Raw genomic sequence first — 21,932 nt, 5'->3', positions numbered from 1 at the left:
TAATCTGCTTCCTAACCTCTTACTCACTCAGAATCAGCTGTAGGATCAGGACATTACAGAGAAGTCCTGACATTTATGGTTGTGGATAAAGCACTTGGGCTGAGATGTAAACTTTCTATTTAGCTATTTGTCTGCATTTGTCTCTTCTGTCTCACTCTTCTCCTGCTCACTCCTTCCCTTCTAACTCTCCATAAACTTGTATTCACATGTATAATCTGATCCTTTAGCGACCTGTTCCCATCCTGGATACCCACCTACAAACACCTGATAACATGAGAACTAGACATTTCCTTCTGCTAAGACATATTATAAAGTTTCTTATGGTCACTTGTACTATTGACTTATGCAAAACTATGTGAAAAGTTAGTGACCATTTAAGTATAGAAAGACCACAGTTTTAAATGAATAAATCACGTTATGCCGAATCTTTACCCACAAAACTATATGTCAATATGCTCAAAAGAAGCAGACTATATAAGAGAGGGGGTAGCAATTTTTTAAGAGACATTTGACTGGAGTTCATGGAAATTGCCCTAATGTCGATACTTTCATGGAAAAAAGTCGGCACAGAGTCGTGCTTTCTCGGCTGATAATGGTCGTGTGCTTGAGCCCTTACATCATGGGTGTCAAACATGCGGCCCGCGGGCCGCATGCGGCCCCCAATGAATATCTTTGCGGCCCGGCAAAGATGCACTGCTAATCTATGTATGAGCCGGGAGAGAGGAGGGGCTGGAGTCCGTAACTAGGGGCGGGGCCCGGTGCAGTCACTGTACTCTTACACCGGGCCCCGCCGCTCACCAAAGTATTTATAAACGTGAATCCTTATCCTGTTATTAAGTTGAACTAACGCTGCCCTCTCCCATGTTCCCATGTTCCCCTGTATCCCCATAGCACTTACTTAAGCTTCAATAGCAGGCGGAGCGCCTGCTCCGCCCACTTTATGAATGAAGCAGGCGGAGCAGATGCGCGACGTCAGTGAGTGACGTTACTGGTGCCGTCCGCTCTGCCTGCTATGGAAGCTTAAGTAAGTGCTATGGGGATACAGGGGAACATGGGAACATGGGAGAGGGCAGCGTTAGTTCAACTTAATAACAGGATAAGGATTCACGTTTATAAATACTTCGGTGAGCGGCGGGGCCCGGTGTATTGGGGGACACTGTTATGAGGGGGATCTGTGGATGACATATAGCAGTGTCATCCACAGATCCCCCCCATAACAGTTCCATCCACAGATCCCCCCACCTCATAACAATGCCATCCACAGATCCCCCATAACAGCACCATCCACAGATCCCCCACCCCATAACAATGCCATCCACAGATCCCCCCACCTCATAACAATGCCATCCACAGATCCCCCACCTCATAACAATGCCATCCACAGATCCCCCATAACAGCACCATCCACAGATCCCCCACCCCATAACAATGCCATCCACAGATCCCCCCACCTCATAACAATGCCATCCACAGATATCCCACCCCATAGCAGTACCATCCACAGATATCCCACCCCATAACAGTTCCATCCACAGATCCCCCACCTCATAACAATGCCATCCACAGATCCCCCATAACAGCACCATCCACAGATCCCCCACCCCATAACAATGCCATCCTCAGATCCCCCCACCCCATAACAATGCCATCCACAGATATCCCACCCCATAGCAGTACCATCCACAGATATCCCACCCCATAACAGTTCCATCCACAGATCCCCCACCTCATAACAATGCCATCCACAGATCCCCCATAACAGCACCATCCACAGATCCCCCACCCCATAACAATGCCATCCACAGATCCCCCCACCTCATAACAATGCCATCCACAGATATCCCACCCCATAGCAGTACCATCCACAGATATCCCACCCCATAACAGTTCCATCCACAGATCCCCCACCCCATAACAATGCCATCCACAGATCCCCCATAACAGCACCATCCACAGATCCCCCACCCCATAACAATGCCATCCTCAGATCCCCCCACCCCATAACAATGCCATCCACAGATATCCCACCCCATAGCAGTACCATCCACAGATCCCCATAACAGTGCCATCCACAGATCCCCCATAACAGTGCCATCCACAGATCTCCATAACAGTGCCATCTACAGATCCCCCATAACAGCGCCATCCACAGATCCCCCATAACAGCGCCATCCACAGATCCCCCATAACAGTGCCATCCACAGATCCCCCATAACAGTGCCATCCACAGATCCCCCATAACAGTGCCATCCACAGATCCCCATAACAGTGCCATCCACAGATCCCCATAACAGTGCCATCCACAGATCCCCCATAACAGCGCCATCCACAGATCCCCCATAACAGCGCCATCCACAGATCCCCCATAACAGCGCCATCCACAGATCCCCCATAACAGTGCCATCCACAGATCCCCCATAACAGTGCCATTCACAGATACCCCATAACAGCGCCATCCACAGATCCCCCATAACAGTGCCATCCACAGGTCCCCCATAACAGTGCCATCCACAGATCCCCCACATGACAGTGCGTCATCCACAGATCCCCCATAATAGTGTCATGCACAGACCACTATTAATTCAAAGCCCACCAAAAGCACAACTTTTGGTTAAAAATATTTTTTTCTTATTTTCTCCTCAAAAACCTAGGTGCGTCTTATAGTGAAGTTTAATATTTGTATATATATATAGGTCTCACTTGTGTTATTGGGCAACGGGATGTTGGGGGTCAGCAGTCATGAAACAACAATGTTGTTCTATGAAAATGTACGATTATTTATTTATTTTTTTGATGCAGCCCACATAAACTTAAATTTTGTTTTTTTGGCCCATGTTAGCCTTTGAGTTTGACATGCTTGCCTTACATGGAGGGAGTTGCAACAGAAAGGACACGCCCCCTGTAGTGTGATAGGGAGATAGCTGCAGCAGAAAAAAACACCCCCTGAGCTGTGATAGAGAACTGCAGCCAAAAGGACACAACCCCTGAGCTGTGATAGGGAGAAAGCTGTGGATTTTGGTGCTGAAATACAGTGGATTTGCTGCAGATATCACCTCTGCATTGCAAAGGATGAAATCCATGGCTGAAATCTGCAACCACAATTGACATCCTGTGTATTTAAAATCTGCACAATATGCCAAATTATGTGAGGATTTCATTAAAGGAGATTTTTCACCTGCAATTAGGGTCCATTCACACGTCCGCAAATGGGTCTGCATCCGTTCCGCAATTTTGGGTTGGGTGTATTGCGGATCCGCAATACACTACGGACGTGTGACTAGACCCTTAAGCTATGAAGAATCCCCAGTGTGTAGGCCAAATATGACCATGCTGCTGAAACACAGGAAATCTGCAGCAGAAATTCCTTGTAGCTGTACCCTAAAAGTTATGCTGGCTACCTGAAGCCACCACTAGAGGGAGCTTGCTACATAGTTATATACGGTATATTGAACTGTATGACAAAACAGACTGCGGGAAACTCTTATGCTCCATATTAAGCAGCTTGTATGTAGCTTTGTAAATCATCTCTGATCTGAGTGAAAAAAGCTCTGATCACTACCAAAGTGCATTAGGACTTTAATCAGCACAGAATTTTTGACCCTGATAGAAGGTACTTGCTTCTATGTTCAGACAATAGGATATATTTTCTCATTTTTAATTTTCTTTTTCTCCTAACAAAAATAATTACAGTACAATTATTCCAATTTGCAAGCAAGAGTCAACAAGGATGCCCCATTCACGGTTACATTTGCACCTGTTTATCTCTTAAAACTGCCTGTTAAATGATCTCCAATCCATAGCAAGAAACAGTTCACTCAAGGTACATTATATATATATATATATATATATATATATATATATATATATATATATAGTACAGACCAAAAGTTTGGACACACCTTCTCATTCAAAGAGTTTTCTTTATTTTCATGACTATGAAAATTGTAGATTCACACTGAAGGCATCAAAACTATGAATTAACACATGTGGAATTATATACATAACAAACAAGTGTGAAACAACTTAAAATAGCCACCTTCTTCAAAGTAGCCACCTTTTGCTTTGATTACTGCTTTGCACACTCTTGGCATTCTCTTGATGAGCTTCAAGAGGTAGTCCCCTGAAATCGTTTTCACTTCACAGGTGTGCCCTGTCAGGTTTAATAAGTGGGATTTCTTGCCTTATAAATGGGGTTGGGACCATCAGTTGCGTTGAGGAGAAGTCAGGTGGATACACAGCTGATAGTCCTACTGAATAGACTGTTAGAATTTGTATTATGGCAAGAAAAAAGCAGCTAAGTAAAGAAAAATGAGTGGCTATCATTACTTTAAGAAATGAAGGTCAGTCAGTCAGCCGAAAAATTGGGAAAACTTTGAAAGTAAGGGCTATTTGACCATGAAGGAGAGTGATGGGGTGCTGCGCCAGATGACCTGGCCTCCACAGTCACCGGACCTGAACCCAATCGAGATGGTTTGGGGTGAGCTGGACCGCAGAGTGAAGGCAAAAGGGCCAACAAGTGCTAAGCATCTCTGGGAACTCCTTCAAGACTGTTGGAAGACCATTTCAGGGGACTACCTCTTGAAGCTCATCAAGAGAATGCCAAGAGTGTGCAAAGCAGTAATCAAAGCAAAAGGTGGCTACTTTGAAGAACCTAGAATATGACATATTTTCAGTTGTTTCACACTTGTTTGTTATGTATATAATTCCACATGTGTTAATTCATAGTTTTGATGCCTTCATAGTCATGAAAATAAAGAAAACTCTTTGAATGAGAAGGTGTGTCTAAACTTTTGGTCTGTACTGTATATATATATATATATATATATATATATATCACATCTGCAAAGCAGAAAGACTGCCTTCAGTAATCAATTATGGATTTTCTCCACTCTTGTAGTTCCCTCTGCATTCAGTTGTACTCCGTAGTTAAACAGTAATGTGCTTCAGGCAGAGAATGGATAATTATTTTTAGGTAGCTTATGCACAGAGTGGGGAATAGGTGGTGGTGGGATTCACCACTCCCACTCAATCACACAGAGTGGGGAAGACTCAGCCCGCTCAGCTGAGGAAAGAGTCCCTTATTCAAGGTGCATAAAAGTCTGAAGAAACCAGCAGTGTCTCTGCAAACAACCCAGCTGAGAGACACCAGCAGTCTACAGGCTGGCAACAGAGCCGAGTGTTACCATACCCTGGGAGAGTGAGGTAGGGGCCTCAGTCATTATACCAGCTGAGCCAGGTGAATGCGTTTTGCTGTTACTTCTGTTTAGCCGAACCAGGCGAATGTGTTTTTGGTTTGTTTATTTCTGTTATCTTGCTGAACCCTGTGGAGTTGAAATAAATCTCTACATTACTGCATTGGGACTGTTGCGTCTGTGTCACCTACCCCGCTTCAGAACATTATAATATATCTATCTATCTATCTATCTATCTATATATATATATATATATACACACACACATTGTGGGGGGGTTAGCTCTTATTTGGGGGACATTCACACACATCTTCACGGACACCAAGTTTTAAGATCCAAACATTGCTTTTATTTGGCACCTCAGCAAAAAACAAAACATAATACAAAACCAACACCTGCCCGGTTGGGCTCTAACTAAACATATATTAACCTGACTCACCTAACGTATACCTCACAGTTCACACACTGTTTCAGGTGCGGCTTTCTTAGCCAGTAGTCCAGCTCACTTCCAGTCTATCTCCCAGCTTCGTGGTCCCTCAGCCTTGCCCACCTGAGACTACATTCACAGAGCCTCCAGGCCTCTGTCCACGGGCAACACACTCCCCCCTTACTGACACCCTGGGAGGTGCTTTATGCCAGCCTGAGTACCTCCAGCTGGTCTCACCTGTGGTGGAATAGGGGTGTGGATCACACTATCCACCCCTTCCTTGCCTCTAACCTGTGTGAGATCTGTCACTGTCTCACAATATATATACACACACACACATAGATAGATAGATACTGTGTGTATATATATATATATATATATATATATATACACAGTATCTATCTATTTATCTATCTACATATTATAAGAAAATGTGCAATAAATACTAAGCAACAAAAAAATAAACATTACCTGGGTCTCTCTTAGTAAACCGTTGCGCTTGCTTTGTAAGTAAGCATTTGCACTTCCACTTTTTGCCACCCGAATTCTAGCCAGTCTTGATTTCTGCATAATAAAACCACAGTATTTTAGTACATTTAACACTCACATAGACCATCACTATTCAAACGTTCATTTTGTGAAATAAAGCTCCACCTTTGACATTAGCTGCAAAAATGAAAAATCCAGGACCTTTACATATCTTCATTCATTGGGTCAGTAATGTTATCACTAGTGTTGAGCAAGCATGCTCAGCCGAACAGTAGTTCGGCTCGAGCATCGCTATGCTCGGCACATTGCAGTGTTCGGACAAATACTGTGTATTCTCGAGCACAATTAAACACAATGAAAATCAATGGGAGACCCGAGCATTAAACCAGGCACCCCCTGCTCTGAAGAAGAGATAGAGAGAAAGGTTAGAAATTCATGGAAACACCACCAAAATGGTTTGAAAACAGCATGGGATGGATGCATCTTGGACTCCCATTACCTATGACATACAATAGACAACCACACAAAGGCTATATGCAAAAAGCCGGGTATGTGCAAGCCAGCAATCTATCCATAAGACAGATACAGCATACCTTACAATGGCAGCCTTGTGCACTATGAGACATTCAAAACCAGCTCTCATCTGACTGAGAGCCAGTAAGCCTCAAAGTTGCTTCATAATTGTTGGCTGACTTGGTTGGACCTGAGCACCTAGATTATCATCATTAGGGTGACAAAAAGATTTCTGATTGTCCTAGCATAATATTCAATAACCTTTCTATACAGTTTTGTCATGTAAACTCATTTGCATAATCTTCATGGAGTTTGTATGTTCTACCCGGGTTTGTGTGGGCTTCCTCCAGGTACTCCGGTTTCCTAAGTATAGGTCAATAACTTTAATATGGTATGAAAAACAAGAGATGTCGGGGCCGGCACTGCCACATGAGTCATGCGATCACTAAAATAATAATTTGCACTGGCATTCAAGAAACTTCACGGTTGTGCTCTGTCGGTGATATAGTCCTTATAGTAATATGTACTGAGTGAACAGAAAGCACCGCGGCGGTGAGTTCCGCGGTGCTTTCTTTTCACTCAGTACAATAACTTTAATATGTATTAAGCTGTCATGACGATGGATGATCCGTAGGTGGTGCTAGAATCTATACACCAGTGTTTGCACATGCATTCTTTACATAGGGAAGGATTCTGTCACCATCTACTTATCATGCCCAGAAGACTGAAGAAAAGAAAGTCAGCATGTTGTTGACATAAACTCTGTCTTGTTTCCTGGATGAAGTCATTAGACTAGAGTTCTGATCTCCAGATACAGCCCACACAGATAAGTAAAGTGTATTACAAAATGACAGTTTGATATTAACCCCTTCAGGACACAGCCATTTTTCACCTTCAGGACGCAGCCTAATTTTGCAAATCTGACATGTGTCACTTTATGTGGTAATAACTTAGGAATGCTTTTACTTATCCAGACCATTCTGAGATTGTTTTCTTGTCACATATTGTACTTCAAGACAGTGGCAAAATTGAGTCAAAATATTTCATTTTTATTTATAAAAAAATATGAAATTTAGCAAATATTTTAAAAAATTAGCAAATTTCCAAATTTCTATTTCTCTACTTTTATAATACATAGTAATACCTCCAAAAATAGTTCTTACTTTACTTTCTTACTTTACATTCCCCATATGTCTACTTCATGTTTGGATCATTTTTAAAATTTTTAAGAAAATTTCCAAAACCCAATTTTTTCAGGACCAGTTCAGTTATGAAGTCACTTTCTGGGGCTTTCATATTAGAAACCACCGATAAATCACCCTATTTTACAAACTACACCCCTCAAGGTATTCAAAACGGATTTTACAAACTTTGTTAACCCTTTAGGTGTTCCACAAGAATTAAAGGAAAATGTAGATGAAATTTCAGAATTTCACTTATTTGGCAGATTTTGCATTTTAATTAAAAAAAATTATGCTATAAACAAGGGTTAACAGCCAAACAAAACTCAATATTTATTACTCTGATTCTGTAGTTTACAGAAACACCCCATATGTGGTCGTAAACTGTTGTAAGGGCACACGGCAGGTAGCAGAAGAAAAGGAATGCCATATGGTTTTTGGAAGGCAGATTTCACTGGGATAATTTTAAGTTGCCATATCGCATTTGAAGATGCACCCCTAGAGTAGAGACTCCAAAAAAATACCCCATTTTGGAAACTACGGGATAAGGTTGCAGTTTTGTTGGTACTATTTTAGGGTACATATGATTTTTGGTTGCCCTTTATTTTTTGTTATTTACAATGTTCATCTGACAGGTTAGATCATGTGGTATTTTTATAGAGCAGGTTGTTACGGACGCGACAATACCAAAGTTTTACATAATAAAGCATTTTTGAAAAAAATATATTTTTTTGTGTCTCCATATTCTGATAGCCATAGTTTTATTTTTATTTTTTGGGCCACTGTCTTATGTAGGGGCTAATTTGTTTTGGTATGAGATGACGGTTTGATTGGTACTATTTTAGGGTGCATATGACTTTTTGATCGCTTGCTATTACACTTTTTGTGATGTAAGGTGACAACACTTTTTTTTTTACGGTGTTCACCTGCAGGGTTAGGTCATGTTATATTTTTATACAACAGGTCGTTGCGGATGTGGCAATACCTAATATGTATACTTTTTTTTATTTAAGTTTTACACAATGATATCATTTTTGGAACAAAAAAAAAATCATGTTTTAGTGTCTCCATAGTCTGAGAGCCATAGTTTATTTTTATTTTTTGGGTGATTGTCTTAGGTAGGGTCTCATTTTTGTGGGATGAGATGATGGTTTGATTGGTACTATTTTGGGGTGCATATGACTTTTCGATCGCTTGCTATTACACTTTTTGTGATGTAAGGTGACAAAATGTATTTTTTTACTTCGTTTTTATTTTATCTTTTTTACTGTGTTCACCTGAGGGGTTAGGTCATGTGGTATTTTTATAGAGCAGGTCGTTTCGGACGAGGCGATACCTAATATGTCTACTTTTTTTTACATTTAACACAATTCAAGCATTTTTAAACAAAAAAAATCATGTTTTAGTGTCTCCATAGTCTGAGAGCCATAGTTTTTTTTTTCTTTTGGGCGATTGTCTTAGGTAGGGGCTCATTTTTTGCGGGATGAGGTGATGGTTAGATTGGTACTATTCTGGGGGGCATATGCCTTTTTGATTGCTTGGTGTTGCACTTTTAGTGATGTAAGGTGCCCAAAAAATTTTTATTGAGTCGGTCGATACGGACGCGGCAATACCTAATATGTCTACTTTACTTATTTTCCCTATTTAAAAAAAATAATAATTTACTTTATTTTGGGAAAAGGACGCTTTTATTTTTTTACTTGAAACTTTTATTTTTTTATTATAAAAAACGCTTTTTTCACTTTTTCTTACTTTTTATATTTGTCCCACTGTAGGACTTCACATTTTCAGGGTTTGAATCCTGTTTCAATTCAGAACAATACATTATGTCTTAAGACGCTGACAGTTGCCTAGGAGACCCAGCCCTCAGGCTGGATCTCCTGGGCTTCCGTAGCTGGCAGGCTCCGATGCCTGTGTAAGACATTGGGGCTGCCATGGCAACCATTGGCCCCCTGCCAGTGCAGCACGGGGGGCTGATGGTGTCAGAGGGAGCCACCTCCCTCTGTAAACCTCACACATGCCGCAGTCAGCGCTGACCACGGCATGTGAAAGCGTTAATCCATTGGCATCACCACATACAGCGATGCCGGCGGATGCAGCAGGGACCCGGCTACCAGTAACAGTCGGGCCCATCCTGCGGATCGAGCAGGTGCAGCTCCTGCACCCGCCCGATCCCATCACGTACATGCACGTGGGAATGCGGTAAGGCACCACATTCCCCCACGTACATGTACTTGACTTTGCAGGAAGGGGTTAAAGCGTGCCTATCCTTTCAATAAACTCTGCATTAGTCAATAGTACATTTACCTTAAAATTAGACTCCTCCTGACGAAGCTTGAATGCAAAACGCGCGTTGAGGTAGGTTGCCACATGCACAGCAGCACTTTGGTATGTTACTAAGATAGTTAATTCTTTTGCCATATTTCACTTCCACTTGGTGAATGTAGTAATTACTTCTAAGGTCCGGTAGGTGAGGTCTCTGCATATAGCAAGGTCTGGAGACAATTTCTTGGTTGCTCCATTTGAATGCTGTTTATTAATGCAGTGGCCACACATTCAGGCTTCATTTGTACCTATACACATTTTGAAAGTGGACAATTTAGGCATAAAAATTATGAATTTTATATTTATTTTGGATTTTTAATCATGATGCATTATTAGTGGCACCATTATCTTTTGCTTCCCTACGGTCATAACTTATTTATTTATTGATTACTGTATTTTAATCATGTTTAATAAAGATTGACTAATTATAAAGGAATTTATTTACTCATTTAATGATTATATATATTTAATAATTACATTTATTTTTAATAATTACATTTTTTATAATTATTTTTGAGTGTATTCTATTAGGTTGAGTATTCCAGTGAGGTACCGTATACATATTGGTACTTTTGGATCTATTTTGGTGATAATAAAAACATTAATTGCCTTCTGACTTGTCCAGGTGATTTTTTAGAAAACTGCAGATGGCCAGCAATGTTTTTCTTTCTAGACCTGTGTTTTTCTCCTTGCAATCCTGCCATGTGCATCATTGTTGTTTAGCGTCCTTCATGAACATGAATAGCTAATGTGAGAAAGGCCTTCAGTTGCTTACAGGTTACCTTGGGTTTCCTTGTAACCTTTACATGCCTTGCTCTTGGTGTGAACTCTGTTGGTCGGCTACTCTACGAGGGGGTAGTAATGGACTTGAATTTCCTTCATTTGTACACAATTTGTCTGTAGATTGGTGGAGTCCAAACTCTTTAGAGATGGTTTTGTAACCTTTTCCAGTCTGATCAACAGCATCAACAACTCTTGTTCTGAGATCCTCAGAAAACTCCTTTGTTCATGCCATGATACACTTCCACAAACATGTGTTGTGAAGACCAGACTTTGATAGTTCTCTGCTCTTTAAATAAAACATGTCGTCAATTCACACCTCATTGTCAGCCCATTGATTGAAAACACTTGACTCTAATTTCGCCTAAAATGATCAGCTAACTCTGAATGGTTCACATACTTTTGACACCGACAGATCATTTTCCTCAATAAATAAATCATTAAGTCTAATATTTGTAACTCATTTGTTTGATTTGGTTATCTTTATCTATTTTTAGGACTTTGTGAGATTGTGATATAGTATTGGATCAAATTTATGCAGAAATATAGAAAATTCTGAAGGGATTACAAACTTTCAAGCACCAGTGTATGTTGCGGACCGTTATTAGATCCTATTGTAAACCTTTCCACTGGAGACTCATCACTCATGAAACAAGAAGAACTTCTGCCTAAATCAATTAAAATAAATATATGTCACGTGTCAAGCTGTGCCGGTGCTCACCAATAATTATATATTACAGGTAATGCAGAAATCTACATTAATTAAAGACAGCGGTGGAAGATATGTGATTTTTCATTTCTCAGGACTCATACCAAAAGAGAAATAAATTGATATAGCAAAACTAATTAGAAGTGTATTCTTTGGAAGTGTCAGGTGACTCTTTGTTTCTGTAGAGTTCAATTTCTTCCCTATTTTTTGCGTGCCATTGAGTTAAGACTGAGAATGAACTGCTAGCACTTTGACATCTGGTTTTTCAGAAAGGCAAATTGATCTGTTCATAAATTACTCCCTGGATGCTCATATGGCTGATGTATTAGCTCAGCAGTGGAGTTCCTAGTTAAAAGTGAGAAAGTAATTGTTCAATTTATTCCTGTAATACACTGCGTCTCCACCATAGCATTGTGCTGAAATGCTCATTGATGAAACCTAAAATCAGATATTCACATAGACTTAAGGTCGATATTTTTGTGGCCCGACTGTATAAGTGATAGATTTACTTTAATGGATTTGTATGATGGTGGCTAAGAACTTTGTGAAAGTAATTTAATAAAAACGATTGATTGTTCTATATCTGAAGTTTACTCTGTATTCTGCATTAGGCAAACCATCTAGAATATGTACAGTACGACATGGCCATAAAGGATGTCTGCTGGAATGTGTCCCCATACAAGCTACAAGCTAGTAAATAGAACCGTCGGACTGGGGGGTTAGGGTGGATTTCCATATACTATAAAGTATACACCATGGGCAAATAAACCACAAATTCTGCATGTTTTACATGCAGTTCTTAAGTTACCCTATTAAGAATTATTCTATGGCAAATCCAGGTGAAAATCCTTGTGCAAGACAAAGCAGATGTTGTTGTGAATTTGTCCATGGCGTTTAATTTACTGTACGTGTAAAAACACCCTAAAAGTAGTTTTCTGAGATTAGATGAAAGATCTCCTTTGTTGCCCAAAAACAGTGCCACTCTTGTCCATGGGCTGTGCCTGGTACATGGACAAGAGTTGCACTCTTTCTGGAGAAAAAAAGATACTCTTTTTAAATCTCATACAACCCAAACTTTTGGTAAGGCTACTTTCACGCTTGCGTTTGGTGCGGACCCGTCATGGATCTGCACAAACGCATCTGTTCAGATAATACAACCACATGCATCCGTTCAGAACGGATCCGTTTGTATTATCTTTACCATAGCCAAAACGGATCAGTCTTGAACACCATTGAAAGTCAATGGGGGACAGATCTGTTTTCTATTGTGTCAGTAAAAACGGATCCGTCCCCATTGACTTACATTGTGTGTCAGGATTGGTTCAGTTTCATCAGACGGACACCAAAACACTGCAAGTAGCGTTTTGGTGTCCGCCTCCAAAGCGGAATGGAGACGGAACGGAGGCAAACTGATGCATTCTGAGCGGATCCTTTTCCATTCAGAATGCATTAACCCCTTAAGGACACAGGGCGTACAGGTACGCCCTGATGTCCCAGTACTTAAGGACACAGGGCGTACCTGTACGTCCTGTGTAGTTCCGATCACGACCGGCAGTGATCTGAACGGGGTGCCTGTTGAAATCATTCAACAGGCACCCTGTGACAATGCCTAGGGGGTCCTGTGACCTCCCCACATTGCCGATCGCTACAAACCGCAGGTCAATTCAGAACTGCGGTTTGTAGCACTTATGCAAGTTTCTGATCCCTGCGGGCCGTGACTGCAGGGATCAGAAACCTCAAAGTGCCTGTATTTCAAAGTTAACCCCCCCATGCAGCCCTCTGTGTTTTTGTGCCTGCGGGCGCAGCGGGGCGGGGGGGGGGAGGATTGTGGGTGGTGCGGGAGGTGGGCTGCAGTGTGAGGGGCGAGCGCACGATCTTCCGCCCACCCGCCCCCGTTTATTCTCATTGCTGACACTCTGATTCAAACGGCTGACATCTGTGCAGATGTCAGTCGTTTCAACCCCTTCCATGCCGCGGTCCATAGGGACCGCTGTATGGAAGAGGTTAACAGGAAGCCCCCCTCCCTCCCCTTCCCCGTCTGCTCAGTTGTGGAAGGTTCCCATTGCAACAGGACGCCTTCTCAGGCATCCTGCTGTCCATGGTGCTGAACAGATCTGTGCTAAAGGCAGAGATCTGTTTAGACAAAGTGTAAGTGAAATACAGTACAGTACACTATATAGTGTACTGTATTATACAGACATCAGACCCACTGGATCTTCAAGAACCAAGTGGGTCTGGGTAAAACAAAAAAAGTGAAAAAAAGTGAAAAAAAAGTAAAAAAACACATTTATCCCTCATTAAAAATGTAAATAATAAAATTCCCTACACATGTTATATATCACCGCGTCCGTAACGACCTGATCTATAAAACGGTCATGTTTTATTCCCTGCACGGTGAACGCCACAAAGAAATAAAATAAAAACTATGATAAAATTTAAATTGTGCCCACCTTACTTCCCAAAAAAGGTAATAAAAGTGATAAAAAAAGTCTTATGTACGCCAAAATATCACATGATCTAACCCCTCAGGTGAACAACGTAAAAAAAAAAAAAAAATGGTGTAAAAAAAGCCATAATTTTGTCACCTTACATCACAAAAAGTGTAATAGCAAGCGATCAAAAAGGTATACGCACCCCAAAATTATACCATTAAAACAGTCATCTCATCCTGCAAAAAATGAGACCCTAACTAAGACAATCGCCCAAAAAAAAAAAAAAAATATGTCTCTCAGACTTTGGACACACTAACATGATTTTTTTTGTTTCAAAAATGATATTATTGTGTAAAACTTAAATAAATTTAAAAAAGTAAACATATTAGGTACCCCTGCGTCCGTAACAACCTGCTCTATAAAAATAGCACATGATCTAATCTGTCATATGAACTTTGTAAAATAATAAAAAATTTAAACGGTGCCAAAACAGGTATTTTTTGGCAAATTTTCCATTTTAATCAATTTTGTCCCGTAACAAAGCAAGGGTTAACAGCCAAACAAAACTCAATATTTATTGCCCTGATTCTTTAGTTTACAGAAACACCCCATATGTGGTCGTAAACTGCTGTACGGCCACACGGCAGGGCGCAGAAGGAAAGGAATGCCATATGGATTTTGGAAGGCAGTTTTTGCTGGACATGTTTTTTGACACCATGTCCCATTTGAAGCCCCGCCCCTGATGCATCCCTAGAGTAGGAACTCCAAAAAGTGACCCCATTTAAGAAACTACACCCCTCAAGGTATTTAAAACAGATTTTACAAAATTTGTTAACCCTTTAAGTGTTCCACAAGAGTCAATGGCAAATGGAGATGAAATTTCAGAATTTCAATTTTTTGTTACTTTGCTTCACAAGAACTTTAATATAGAGCAACCAAAAATCATATGTACCCTAAAATAGTACCAAAAAAACTGCCACCTTATCCCGTAGTTTCCAAAATGGGGTCACTTTTTTGGAGTTTCTACTCTAGGGGTGCATCAGGGGGCTTCAAATGGGACATGATGTAAATAAACCAGTCCAGCGAAATCTGCCTTCCAAAAACCACACAACGCTCCTTTCCCTCTACGCCCTGACGTGGGGCCGTACAGTGGTGTACGACCACATATCGGGTGTTTATGTAGACCGCAGAGTCAGAGCAATAAATATAGAGTTTTGTATGGCTGTTAACACTTGCTTTGTTAAGGGAAAAAATGGATTAAAATGGAAAATTTGGCAAAAATTGAAATTCTGAAATTTCATCTCCATTTGCCATCAACTCTTGGGGAACACCTAAAGGGTTAATAATGTTTGTAAAATCAGTTTTGAATACCTTGAGGGGCGTAGTTTCTAGAATGGAGTTTTTGGGTGGTTTCTATTATGTAAGCCTCTAAACTTCTAAGCCTTGTAACGTCCCCAAAAAATAAAATGGCATTCCCAAAACGATCCAAACATGAAGTAGACATATGGGGAATGTAAAGTAATAACTATTTTTGGAGGTATTACTATGTATTATAGAAGTAGAGATATTGAAACTTGGAAATTTGCAAATTTTTCCCAAATTTTGGTAAATTTGGTATTTTTTTTATAAATAAAAATGAATTTTTTGACTCCATTTTACCATTGTTATGAAGTACAATATGTGACGAAAAAACAATCTCAGAATGGCCTGGATAAGTAAAAGCGTTTTAAAGTTATCATATAAAGTGACACTGGTCAGATTTGCAAAAAATGGCCTGGTCCTTAAGGTGAAATAAGGCTGTGTCCTTAAGAGGTTAAGGGCAAAACTGATCCGTTTTGGAGCGCTTGTGAGAGCCCTGAACGGATCTAACAAAGGGAAACCAAAACGCCAGTGTGAAAGTAGCCTAACAGGTTGTTCTGGTCTCCGAGCTGTACAGAAACAGAATATTCCAGTCTGTTAGGCAAAGTCTTCCATTCACTTTCTCCTATTATATTTGCTGACTATGATTGTTTCAAACATACATCTAACACGTACAGCTCTGAGGCTACATGTGGCCCACGTCCCGATATGTAAAACCATAGAATTCAAAGATGGTATACTTTGTTTTTCTCATGAATATAGTTCAAGCTGCCAAGGTAGCCTTCTGATCATAATAAAGCGCCAAGAAACCTTGACGCCTGTTAGATGGGCCCGACACATGTTTGAGCAAATATGTGCGCTAAGAGCTTCCATTAACTCATTTATAGTCGGTATTGTACCACTTTTATTTAAAATGAGCCGCATTTCTTAGCTCTATTGTTTGTATGTATAATGGTGTGCAGCCATTTAGTTTTTTCTGATCATAAAAGTTTGCACCATAATACATATTTTGCTAGAATCATGATTTTTCTGTTGGAAATAATCAAGCACATTTATTAAATCCTTTACACCACATTTGTGAAGTGAACAAGTTGCAATATACGGTGCACATTATATTTGCTCGATAATTTACAACCTTTTGCGCTTCTTGAACTTTTAAAAAATGGCAAGAAAAAAGGTCAGGGCTTAGCGGGATGAGGCATAGCCTCTTGGGGCCTGCTGGATGCACTATTATTTACATCAATTATAGATGAAATCTACACCTCATAGCTGCCAAAGATTTGGAATTCAGATACACGGACTGCCAAAAAATGTGCCAAATTTATTAACAGGCATGATGCTCCTATTATATTTGGGACATTTTTCACTGATGAACTTAGACTAAGACTGGCATATGTAACAATGTTCATAGTATACTGACTTGAAAAAGTATTCATACCTGTTGACATTTTTTACATATTTTCTTGTTATACATATATATGTGATAGACCAACACAAAGCAGCAAGTATGTGTGAAGTGAAAAGAAAATGACACATGGTTTTCAAAAATTGTAATAAATAAAAATCTGGAAAGTGTGGGGTGCATTTGTATTCAATACTTTGTAGAAATTTTTGCCCATTATTCTTTGATAAGTAGTAAAAGCTCAGTCAGATTGGAAGAAGAGGTCTGTGAAGAGCAATTTACTTGCCAAAGATTCTCAGTGGAATTTAGGTCTAAACTTTGACTAGGCTGGTCTCACACATGAATATGCTTTGCCTGAAACCATTCCATTTTAGCTCTGGATGTATGTTTAATGTCATTGTCCTGCTGGAAGGTAAACCTTCGCCCCTGTCTCAAGTCTTTTGCAGCCTCTCCCAGGGTTTTCTTCCAGGATTGCCCTGTATTTTACTCCATCCATCTTCCCATCAACTCTGTTGAAGAAAACAGAAAGTATCCCCACATCATACTGAAGAAAAGTATCCCCACATCATGATGCTGCCACCATGTTTTTACGGTGGGGATGGTGTGTTCAGGGTTATGTACAATGTTAGTTTTCCACCACATATAGTGTTTTGCATTTAGGCCAAAAAGTTAAACTTTGGTAGGATCTGAGAACCTTCTTCCACATGTTTGCTGTGTCTCCTACATGGCTTGTGGCAAGCTGCAAATGGGACTTCTTATGGCTTGCTTTCAAAAATGGCTTTCTTCTTTCTACTCTCCATACATGCCAGATTTGTGGAGTACTCGACTAATAGTTGTCCTGTGGACAGATTGTCCCACCTGAGCTGTGGATCTCTGCAGATCTTCTAGTGACCATGGGCCTCTTGGCTGCTTCTATAATAAGTGCTCTCCTTGCCTGTGCTGTCAGTTTAGGTGGATAGCCATATCTTCATAGGTTTGCAGTTGTGCCAAACTTTTTTCACTTTCAAATAATGGATTGAACAGCGCTCCGTTAGATGCTTAGAGCTTGGGATATTTTTGTAACCCAACCCTGCTTTACACTTCTCTACTACTTTATCCCTGACCTGTCTGGTGTGTTCTTTGTTTTTCATGATGCTGTTTGATCACTAATGTTCACTAGCAAAGCTCTGAGACCTTCACAGAACAGCTGTAGTTATTAATAAATTACACAGGGGTGGACTCTTTTTAATTAGGTGGCTTCTGAAGGCAATCGGTGACACTGGATTTTATTAAGGGGTATAAGAGTACATAGGACTGAATAGAAATGCACACCACACTTTTCAGATTTTTATTTACTAAAGATTTTGAAAACCATGTATCATTTTTTTTAACTTCACACATACTTGCTACTTTGTATTGGTCTTTCACATAAAATCACAATAAAATACATTTAAGATTGTGGGTGTAACATGAAAAAATTTGGAAAATTCAAAGGGATATAAATAATTTTTCCAAGGGACTGTATCTCCCCCTTGATTTCCACATAGCTTGTAATAATAATATTAAAAGAGACAATGACTGGCATCTCCAATACAAAGGCTGACCGGATTAATAGCCAGTGTTATCATTATACTGATTGTGGCTAAACAATCTGGTCACCACATTAATTACTGGCAGCCTGAATGGGAAATTAATGCATCTTGTAGTTTAGTAACATTTGGGTAGAACTAAATTATTTCTATTTTTGTCTGGAAAAACATTCCGCAGAACATTGGACAAAAACAATTTTTTGGTATGAAGTTTCTGAATAGTTAATGGTAATTGCATTTGAGTAACATTATTGGTCTTTTCCAGTGTGCAGCGGCGGGCTGGCAAATTTTAGCCTTAGAGGCAAGCGCACAGCACTGGCCCATCCTTATCCTGTTTTCAAGTAGTTTGTGACCCTGGCAGTTAAGGCCACCTGCTCACATTGCGGAGTACGTGAATGTTTTCCATGCAGATTCCCGTGTGGAAAAACCACAGCGTAATACAGTAGCAGCAAAGTGTATGAGATTACACAAATCTCATGTACACTTAGCAGATTTTTTCTGTGCTGAGATTGACCTGCTGTGCGGCTTTTCAAACCCCCAGCATGTCAGTTATGTTTGTGATTTTATAAAAAAAGGGTGAAATCTGTGGTAAAACCACACCTAATCTACACCTAAATCTGCAATTAGAAATTGTATCAGATCAATGTACAGTATCAGATCCAAGTTTAACCCACCAATACAGTTTCAGAACAAACACCATTACATAATCACAACACTGGAACTAAGTATAGTCCATAAATACTGCACCAGAACCAACCTCGTACAATAAATACAGTACCAGAACCAAGCTCATACAATAAATTACCAGAACCAAGCTCATATAATAAATACAGTACCAGAACCAAGCTCATACAATAAATGCAGAGCCAGAACCAACATCACTATATAATCGCAACACTGGAACTAAGTATAGTCCATAAATACAGCCCCAGAACCAAGCTCATTCAATACATACAGTGCCAGAACCAAGCTCATATAATAAATACAGTACCAGAACCAAGCTTATACAATACATACAGTGCCAGAACCAATCTCATATAATAAATACAGTGCCAGAATATCACAAGGGTGTCACGACCTATCGCATACCCTGTGGTGCCTGGGGTCAGAAGGTCGCAGCGGGTGGCTACTCGCTCGATTTCAACGGATCGCTGCATGACCTGATACGATTGACCACTCATAAATAAATACACGTGACCAATATTTTAACTACACCAAGTGTTCAGTGCACCAAGGACCAGCCTTCCTAAACTTTGTGGAAGTAGAAAAAACACCCCAGTATAACAATAGTCTTTTTCAGCACTCAAACTTTACCTAACACATTGCATAAACACATCTCTTATATATATAAAAATGAGTTTCTGTCTGTTTATCTGGACGTTCTTTATGCGCGACCAAACGACTGGACCAATCTTCACCAAATTTGGCACACAGGTACATCAGGTGTCCGGGGAGGTTTTAGTCTCAGCTTTCTAGGACTTACTGTTCCTGAGATATTCCCAAAATGACCTGCATTAGCCAATAGAAGCCAGCAAGCCTTTCAGTTAAATCCGAACTGCCATTTACACGGTCACATGTCCCTTATTAGCCAATAGAAGCTCGCAGGTCCTACTCCAGATTGCCATAACAACTGATCACAGGTTTTAGCAGTTCGCAGGTCCTGAAATATTTAGTCATATGACGTATATCGGCACAACTACAATTCTACATGCACGGGGGTAGGGGCAAATATTAAACGGACTGGTGCTGTGGAATTCACTGTTTAAGGGGCGGGCACTGTGGAGGTCCCTGGTAAAGGGGCAGGCAATGCGGAGGTCCCTGGTAAAGGGGTGGGCACTGTGGAAGGCACTGTTAAAGGGGCGGGTACAGTAGAGGTCACTGTTAAAGGGGCAGCCATTATGAAGGTCACTGTTAAAGGGCAGCCACTATTAAAGAGATGGGCAATGTGGAGGTCACTGTTAAAGGGGCGGGCACTGTGGAAGTCACTGTTAAAGGGGCAGGCGCTGTGGAGGTCAATGTTAAAGGGGCAGCTACTGTGGAGGTCACTGTTAAAGGGGTGGTCAATGTTAAAGGAGCGGGCACTGTGGAGGTCACTGTTAGAGCGGCGGGCACTGTTAAAGGGGCAGGCACTACTTTGGAGGTCACTGTCAAATGGGCTGGCACTATAGAGGTCACTGTTAAAGGGTCGGGCACTGTGGAGGTCAATGTTAAAGTGTCGGCCACTGTGGAGGTCAATGTTAAAGGGGCGGCCACTGTGGAGGTCACTGCTAAAGGGGCGGGCTCTGTGGAGGTCATTGGTAAAGGGGCGGGTACTGTAGAGGTCACTGTTATGGGGGAAACTGTTGATATCTTTTTACGACACACGGAAACATAAAATGAAATATACCCGTGCGAAACCGGGTCCTTCTGCTAGTATATATATAAAAATGAGTTTCCGTCTGTCTGTCTGTTCTTTATGCGTGCCCAAACCACTGGACCGATCTTCACCAAATTTTGCACACAGGTACATCAGGTGTCCGGGAAGGTTTTAGACCGGGTCTCAGCTCTCTAGGACGTACCGTTCCTGATATATTCCCAAAAAATGACCCACATTAGCCAATACAAGCTTGCAAGTCTTTCTTTTCAAATCTCAACTGCCATAAACAGTTTTAATCCAGGTTTCCATAACAACTCAGCAATTTTTCTTTACTGCTTTAAGGGGCGGGCACTGTTGAGGTCACTGTTATTAAAGGGGCAGGCACTGTGGAGGTCATCGCTATTAAATAGGCGGGTAATGTGGGGGTCACTGTTATTAAAGGGGCGGGCGCTATGAAGGTCCCTGTTAAAGGGGCGGTCACTGGGAAAGACACTGTTAAAGGTGCGGTCACTTTGAAAGTAACTGTTAAAGGGGTGGTCACTGTTAAAGGGGCGGTCACTGAAAGTCACTGTTAAAAGGGCGGTCACTGTGAAAGTCACTGTTAAAGGGGTGGTTACGGAAAGTCACTGTTAAAGGGGCAGTCACAGTGAAAGTCACTGTTAAAAGGGCGGTCACTGTGAAAGTCACTGTTAAAAGGGCTGTCATTGTAAAAGTCACTGTTAAAGGGGTGGCCACTGTGAAAGTCACTGTTAAAGGGGCGATCACTGTGAAAGTCACTGTAAATAGAGCAGTCACTGTGAAAGTCACTGATAAAGTCGCGGTCATTGTAAAAATCACTGTTAAAGGGGCGGTCACTGTGAAAGTCACTTTTAAAGGGGCAGGCACTGTGGAGGTCTCTGTTAAAGGGGCGAGCACTGTGAAGGTCACTGTTAAAGGGGCGGCCACTATGAAGGTCACTGTTAAAGGGGTGGCAATGCTAAAGGGGCGGTCACTGTTAAAGGGGCAGGCACTGTGGAGGTCAATGTTAAAGGGGCAGCTACTGTGGAGGTCACTGTTATGGGGGAAACTGTCAATATCTTTTTACGATTCACGGAAACATAAAATGAAATAGATGAAATATACCCGTGAGAAGTCGGGTCCTTCTGCTGGTATGATATAAAAGCCCATTCCTGCCTAAGCTTTAATCCCCTTCTACTGCA

General features: G+C 41.0%; 1 protein-coding gene across 1 annotated transcript in view; it reads right to left on the bottom strand.

Annotated features, from left to right (window-relative positions):
* Positions 1-21,932, bottom strand: part of KCND2 (potassium voltage-gated channel subfamily D member 2) — a 532,200-nt gene that overhangs the window by 72,298 nt on the left and 437,970 nt on the right. The window contains exon 3 of the mRNA XM_040411532.1: positions 6,091-6,183. Coding sequence (XP_040267466.1) covers positions 6,091-6,183 — 93 coding nt within the window. The remainder of the gene's footprint in view (positions 1-6,090; positions 6,184-21,932) is intronic.

Source organism: Bufo bufo, chromosome 1 (genome assembly GCF_905171765.1).
Source record: "Bufo bufo chromosome 1, aBufBuf1.1, whole genome shotgun sequence".
In the NCBI taxonomy this organism is placed as follows: Eukaryota; Metazoa; Chordata; class Amphibia; order Anura; family Bufonidae; genus Bufo; species Bufo bufo.
The sequence above is the reverse complement of the archived record's forward strand: the minus strand, read 5'-3'. Positions and strand labels throughout refer to the sequence as shown.